Below are 8,178 nucleotides of genomic sequence, written 5' to 3'. Positions count from 1 at the left end.
ACCCTTGTGACGGGGTTAAGATGCGGTGTATTCCCGGAGGGTGATGAGTTCGATCGAGTGTTGGAGAGGAGAAGGCTGAAGGAGAGGTACTTCAAATCCATGGAGAAGATATCGTTGGCACAACTCCAAACTACTATTGCCCGACCTTCGACGACCCGAGCCGATCGCTACAAGCTGGCTCGTGCTAATAGTCGAAGGAGTTTTCAATGCCCCTGATAATAACGTCGAAATTGATTTGCGTACACTATCTATTGTCGACAACCTAGATATCTTTTTTGCCTACCCTTGGGGTAGAGTCGGCTATCGGCGTTTGCTACACGAATTCCGGGGTTTTTGGGCAAAGAAATTCCTGAAGGCGAAGAGGAGGCAAGAGAAGGAGGTTACATATACTATTCATGGCTTTCCCATTGCCATGCAGGTACACAAGTTTTAAATAGTAGCATATCATGCTTTATTTGTTTGCCGTCATGTAGCATCGTGCGTACCATCTCAGTTATTTTATTTCTCTTTGTCTTGATGGAACAGGTTTGGGCGTACAAGGCAGTTCCTGAGATTGGGGAACGTTTTGTTCAGAGAGTTGGAGAACGAATGCCACGATTGCTTAGGTGGTCCACACAAAAACAACCACAGCATTGTACGTACGATGCATTCTTCAAGAACGTGCGGGTATGGATACCACATGTGTTACTTTTGTTATTCACGTTTCGTGTCATTCCTAAAGCTTTTCGTTTCTAATGTATAAACGTACATTGCAATTGCATGTCTATGCCACACTTCGTCCCACCGATGCTGAGGCGGAACAGCAGTATTTCTCCACTCTCGTGCCGTACGATGATCCTCCAGTGCCTGTGCTGGATGAGATTGCCAGGAATGTTGTGGGGCCGCAGTTTAATGCATCACACGGAGGTAGTGGAAGTGGCGGCCAGTTGGTGAGGCAGGAATCCGATGACGAAGTCTCTAGTGGAGGAAGTGGTGAGGATGAGACGTCTGGAGATGAAGGTGCCGATACCGAGGAGAGTGGTGAGGGCGCCAGTGAGCGATCTAGCGTCGGTGCGGATACTTGTAGAGGGCAGACCGGTGCGTCTTCCACACCTCCAGCGACCCACGTTTCTTCTCCAGTGCGAGGGCCAACGATGGAGACACGGCCAGCTGGCACATCCGGATCAGGCCTCACCAAAGAGGAGGTGGAAGAGCTGTTGTTCGACAAAAGAATTCTCTTTGAAATGCGACTCCGCACCATCAAGCTTGAAATCGAACAGCACGTGACATCCGAATGTAAAAAACTCGGAGCTTTCTTTTCTACCCTCGTGGTCCCACCTACTCCGACCCCCGTTGCAGCCGCGATGCCCGCCGATACCGAGGCTGGAGTTTCAAGTAGTATTCTACAAGGTATGAATGTTCAATACATAAACCGTTTGGTTTATATTTTTACATATGTTCGACAGTAGCACATGCACCTGTAGCTAACATTTTTTTCCATACGACAATTGCGAGTTAGAAATACATGGAGGAAAAATGGAGCCTTCCCCAGACGAGCGAGACATGCGAGCAGATACAGGAACTGCACATGTACAAGGTACGTGGGTTATTTATGAGTTCATTGAAACTTGTTATTTGACGGACTTTGTATGCTGTGGAAGTTGGGAAACCTAATGTATTCACATAGTTTTCATGTTCTCATCAACAGATGGAGGAGACATCGCAGCTCGCCCGGACAACGTACACGACCCACTGCCCGTAGCAACCGACGAACAGATAGGTACGTTGTCATGTGCTACGATTTTTCCCTACTATATTCGATGGCATCTACTTCCGTTCTGACTTCATGAAAATGCAATAACATATTCCTGTGGTATGATTGTGGTGTCCAATTAGGTGGAGGACAAATCGAGCCAATCTTTTCTGTCCCGGATTTGAACGGTAACATGGGAATTATTTTTCTCATTTTCTTTCTTCATGTACGCTTCCATTATCTTCCAACTGCAAACGTCGAACACATATGCAGTTACATATGTGTTGTAATATCAGATGGAGGAGCCATGGAGCCCTCACATGCGGCCCCGAGCAACGATGCCGACTTACAGGGTTGCGATGTTACGGATGGTGATGGTAAGTTCATTCTCTGCATCACTTATTGTATATTACGTATGGTACGTGAAGGGCATTTATGGTCACTAACTCCCCCCTCCTTTTGAATCTCTTAGGTGATCTCGCTGAAGTCCCTGTTCCCGCCAGTGTAGTCAAACTAGGACACGGAGTTCCTACGACAAGTCGGCGCTCGGCACGGGTGCGACGTCCAGCTCCTACGGCCAGGACTCCGTATACAAGGGCGGCGAAGCGAACAAAGAAGTAAAAGGAGTATGAACTGACAGTGGTGTTATAGTTGGTAATACCCTGTCAGCGATTTGGTGGAGGTGGTGACGGATGTTAACTTGTTGGATATATAACTTTTGTTTGAATTCGTTTTACATTACATTTTAATTACTCTTGTGTACCGTGGTGATACGTGGATAGATTCCTCATATTTTATGTTGCTTGGCTGATCGGTAGTTGTAGTGTTCATGAATTGTGTCTGGTATTTTAAATTTGTGGATTGTATCAGTCAGGTTCATTTTGTTGTTCGGTATATGTTTTTGTTGGACATATTGTGTGCGCTTATTTTCTTTTGGAGGAGGGGAACAAGCGTATGCAACATGTCAATTTCCCAAAATGCTTTGTAAGTACTGTTTTGTTGATATTGTTGATATTCGATCCAATCTTATTATAGATGTAGTAATATACTTCGAGTCTTTAAGATTTTCTAATTTGTGTTACGCTTCTTACACCGGTGTTGCTTATGTTAATTAGTGAATGTTTTAGTGAATGTTATATTTGATAAATTTATGTAGTGGACATAATATGATGTAAACACTGTCATAATATGCTTTAAATACATGTGCAGGTATGTGCGCATATTTTTCATTGCGTGCTTATGTATGTACTTATCTGTTGTTCTAATTATATCTAGTCTTTACTATAGCTTTAATCTGGGACGATATTATTATGATAAATTCTCAAAGTAAGGCATTAAGGCACATACATGAGATGCAACGAGAAGATGAGTCGTTACAAGTGTCAAGAGCATGACAACCACGGTAAAAGTAATTCATAAATCAATGAATTGAGTAAAAATAATTATTTCGTTGTTCGTCTTCCATGTGTGTTGCGATGATGACCCGTACATGTGAGAAACTATACCATTACAACCATGACAAATTAAAAGTAGCAATTTGATTGAGTAGTTTTTTGTTACAGATATAGACATTTCCTTAATTGTGCACATGATTAAAGAGTGTTTAACATTGTACTAAGTATGGGGAAATGGGGGATAAAGGTACACTTCATTTATTCAACCATCACACCAAGTGCATTTCAAATTTACAAGGAGATTGGACTTGGTGGTTGGGTAGATGGAGACCATAATTGTTTCCCCTTCAATTAGCTTATAAATACTGTGGGACTTCATTCTCACTTACAAACAAGTTCCTTCAAGACCATTGTCACCCATTCAGCTTCTCACAGACACTTATCATTCCTTCAGTACTACTATACGTTCACGTAATGAGTTCTTCCACAGGAAGCAACGAACCGTTGAACATGAACGAGCCACTGCCAGTTCTTGGTTCATCTCCGCTTTTTCCAATTTATATTTCGTCAGATGAGGAGGAAGTTAACCCTCGTATTGGGAGGGGAGCCATTTCCCCTGTTCCTTTTCCCAACTTAGAAGTTGTTTCCAACGAGGGTGCCCAATCACCGAATGGAGTCCTCAATGAGGAGTTCGAGCTGGATGCCGGATACGAGGGGGATTCCGACAATGAGGATGACTGGATGGCGTACGATCCCCCAAATGCGGTAATTATCATCTCTTTCGATGAGTCAGGTGAGGATAGCGGGGACGGTGGTTCAGTTGTGGACGACGACTAAAGTGACACCCATGGAATGTAGTGAATAAGTACTGTATAGTAAGATATTTTGTAGGGATGACTTTAGTTAAGACAATACCAAAAAGTCCACGTGAACATGTCCCTAAGATGCAATTCGTGTCATGTTTTTTGCGTTTTCCGGTCGAACTGTCGAGAATTACTGAGACTATCTGTCGGGTACGACATGTCAACTGTCGGGCAATAAGGATAATATGTACAAAAATGGTTATGTATTTTGCAGTATGTAAAACGGCTATTGTGAAAGGTGTGTATCATGGACTAACTTTAATCCATGATTTACGATGACGCAAATGATTGTAAATTTCTTCGGGATTCAAGATTGCGTTTTGCACTACCTTTAATTTCGATTTAAGATGATGCTAATGATAGTAAATCTGTAGGCGGATAGAAGATTGCGTTTCGAAATGGAAAAAAAATATATGTACAGTATCAAACATTTTCCGTTCTCATGTTTAGAGGTCACAACATGTATGTGTGACGCAGACCGTGAGTGCAGTGCAAGGTTCCGTCAACTGTCGAGAATAAGTAACACATCTATTGGGACCAACATTTGAACTGGGCGGGATGTTTACTACATGCTGGACAGAGAGTGAAATTTCTATGTGCACAACAGGATGCGCAACATGCAAGAACATTAATGATCACAAACTGTAAATCATAACTTCATAATGTTCGATGTAGTACGGAATAATTAACATACAACGTCTATTAACCTGCAAATCTTTAAGGAGCATGTGATACACGGGGGTTTGAACACGTGGTCCGATTATGACCAACTCTACCACAGCGGGTACATTTTTTGGTAGACCATGCATACTCATACCTAGAACGCTTACGGCGGGTTGGTGGTCTACTTGGAGGACGAAGTACGAGTGGTGGGAAAATAGGAGTACATGTAATTAAGCTCGGAACAACCCAATCCACTTCCCTCGGAACAGGATATATAGTTTCGATGTAGGCACCCTTCCAGTAGTCCGATGAATAATAACGGGAGCAAAGCTCGTACAACGTCTTCCCTCTAAAGCAAGCAGCACGACTTGCATGAACACATGGCATACGGTTTAGTTGGAACTCACAACATGTGCAGGTTTCTTCGGACAAGTCAACTATGTCCGTGTCGTTGGATATTCCAACCTGCGTCAAGTTGTTTGTCAGGACATGGGCTCGAAGCCTAGTTCCATTTTCGAAAGTCGTCCGTAGCTCGTTCTCCATCCTTGGTGTCAATAAGGTACTGCATTCTTCCGCATTTGCTCGACGTTCGTCAAACCACTTCTGCATAGTACTCCGAATGTGTTCAACCAAGCAGGTTATCGGTAACGACCGGGCTTCTCTCAACATCGAGTTTAACGACTCTGCATTGTTGTTTGTCATAATATTGTAACGATGTCCAATAAATAGTGCTCTGGACCAAAATGAATATCCCGCTCGCTCTAAGTACCCGTGCGCTCTTTCGCTCACTCTACGAATCTGTCCCATGAGTCGTTCAAAGCTCTCGACCCGAAAAGTTGTAGCAACTCGTTTGAATAGAAATAATAGGCTTACGTTGTTATACCGCTGTATTAGGTTCTTTTCCATATGCCATATACAACAACCATGCCGAGACGACGGAAACAACTGAGAAATAGCTTTCTGAATACTCTTTTTCCTGTCTGAAATGAACACGAGTTCTTCGGAATCCCCTATAAGGTCTTTCAAGTTCGACAAAAACCACTTCCACGATTTATTGGTTTCAGCATCCACGATCCCCCATGCCAACGAATAAATCTATTTGTTACCATCTTGGGCAGTTGCCACTAGGAGTGTACCTTTGTATGGACCTTTCAAGTGACTGCCATCAACACAAATAAAGGGTCTCAAGTACTGCATGTATCCACGAATGCTTGCACCAAAAGTTACAAAGAAGTTACAAGAATCAACTTCGATGTGGGTAACGGTCCCCGGGTTACTTTCTCCTACGACGTGACAGTATGAAGATAATTTCTGAAAACTGTCCCTTGGTGTACCATGTAGCATATTTAAGGCATGGAGCTTCCCCCTACGTGCTTTGCTATAATTGATTTTCACACCAAACTCACGTTCCATATCACGTGCAATATGAGTAGGCGGATATGATCAGTATGGAGTATCCAATTTTCCCAAAATGTGTTTCGCAATTACAGCACTAGTGGCATGCCGATGTGCGTTACGACGAAAATCAAGGGAACATGTGTGAACTGCAACGAACTTACGGATCATGAAGATTACAGATTGCTTGACAGTAGAAGCACGTAGCATCCACTTGCAATTATCATCCACACAGACAACTGTTAACATTTTCAAGCTTGACCTGCTTACCCGGAATTGGAACTTCTCTTGCAAAGCAAGTACATGAAGCTTCGAGTACAACTGTTTCTTGGTAAAGAATATTTGCTTCTCGGCGAGAACCGATGTATTTGCAGCTGTAATCCACTCATCTGTGCACGAACCTCTGGAATTTGATGACATTGTCTCGTCTATTTCAGCAATAATAGCACGATCTGTACCATGTAATGGGTTCTCTAAGTGTTCGACGGATGCTGCAGCCTCTATACGCTTAATTGGAGGTTCGGGTGGTTCGGTTTGCGACACACTGTGCTGATGATTCATCTCGTCATGTTATACATTCAGTGGACATTCCGTTGGGCCGAACAAGTTCCCTTCACAGTTTGCATCTGTTGCCATACCAACAATCGGGAGCTCGGATACCAAATATGTGATGCAGAGTGCAGTTTCCTTATGAACAGATATGTACCACTGTAGATCCTCATCGTCGCGTATCTCTACCGGAGGTAGATTCAAGTTCGGGACTTTGAACTTCAATTCGATTGCATTACGGGATTCAACGATACCAAGTTTCTCCTTCAATCGTAACACAAGTTCTGCTACGGTAATACTTCTCGACACTAAAATGGAAGTGGTTTTGTCCCCTCTCCACTTCCATTCATCATCTGAGTGAACGAAGTTTCCTCCATACGACACGATGAATCTGAAATCATGACTTATACCTAAAATGTTGGGACTGCAAAAGTGAGAATTCTGCACATTCATATGTCGACATTTCATAACATCAAATTGGCACACGAAAATACTTACATCCATGTACTACCAAAGATATAAAAGATGATCAGTTTTCAGGTGTCGAAATCGACAATTACATTTTCTATCCCGACAGTCAGTAAATGTCGAGTTCGACAGTTAAAATGTCTAACCCGACAGTTTCCAAGATACTGCTCGACAGTTCTACTGCCATAACTTTCGAGAAAGATAAATTCCATGTGCTTCACTGTTTGACGAATTTATTGAAAACGATAAAGGCCATAATAAATTTTGAACTACAATATCACTATATCTTTTTAGAAATGAACAAGGTATCACTTAATGCTTCATTAAATGTTGAATTATATATGGAATACTTCACATTTTCTATATAATATTGGTATAATTTTTCTTTCTAAAATATACCAAAAATTAACTACATCAATGAATAAGAGATTGAAATGGTTCATTTAAATATGATCATATTGTATTGAACATTTAAAGTAGCCAACTATGACATGAGATGAACTTTTTTCTACTACCTCACCTTTCAAATTTGTCAATGACTTTCCTTGTTTCCTTGTTGATGATGGAGTGGAGATGATGAAGAAGAAGAAGCTTTTTCAATTCGTATGTGTGTGTATTTTGTAAAGATTTCACCCCTTTTTTAATCAAAAAAATCTTATTATACAATATAATATCATATCTTCAATATTAAGTTTAAAGCAAAAATAAATTAATCACATCATAGCATTAATTACATTCAAATCAAGCATTTATTGCTCCAAAAAGGTGTTAAAAGGGTAAAGTGGACATTTCGTAGAGAAAAATTGACATTCTTGGAAGAAATTGGTGAATGTCCAAATTTTTTTTGCATTTTCAATTTTAGTGACATTTGTGTAAATTCCCCTTAAATATATGCAGTCAGATTACAATATCAATATAGCATCAGCCAAAAGCTACACTTCCTTTGTTTATTTTCATGGTTCTTATCAATTAAAAGATGTTTTCCTTGTTCATAATTTTGTAGTAATCGCCCATATTTTGTCTTTCATGGCTTTGCAGTCTAGCTACATAATATTCTATTTGGTGACCAACCTGAATCAAATTACTATAATGCCCACGACAATTTCTCTAATGA

At 41.3% G+C, this 8,178-nt stretch overlaps 1 protein-coding gene across 1 annotated transcript; it reads right to left on the bottom strand.

The window, feature by feature from the left end:
* Positions 1-4,706: 4,706 nt before the first annotated feature.
* LOC111412537 lies at positions 4,707-6,065 on the bottom strand. The gene is made up of 2 exons (XM_023043473.1): positions 5,759-6,065; positions 4,707-5,671 (listed from the first exon to the last, which is right to left on the bottom strand). The coding sequence occupies exons 1-2, from the start codon at positions 6,063-6,065 to the stop codon at positions 4,707-4,709; spliced, it is 1,272 nt and encodes a 423-aa protein (XP_022899241.1).
* Positions 6,066-8,178: the final 2,113 nt, after the last annotated feature.

The sequence above is a fragment of the Olea europaea genome, chromosome 16 (assembly GCF_002742605.1).
Source record: "Olea europaea var. sylvestris chromosome 16, O_europaea_v1, whole genome shotgun sequence".
NCBI classification, from domain to species: Eukaryota; Viridiplantae; Streptophyta; class Magnoliopsida; order Lamiales; family Oleaceae; genus Olea; species Olea europaea.
Note: the sequence above shows the minus strand (reverse complement) of the source record. Positions and strands in the feature narration are given on the sequence as shown.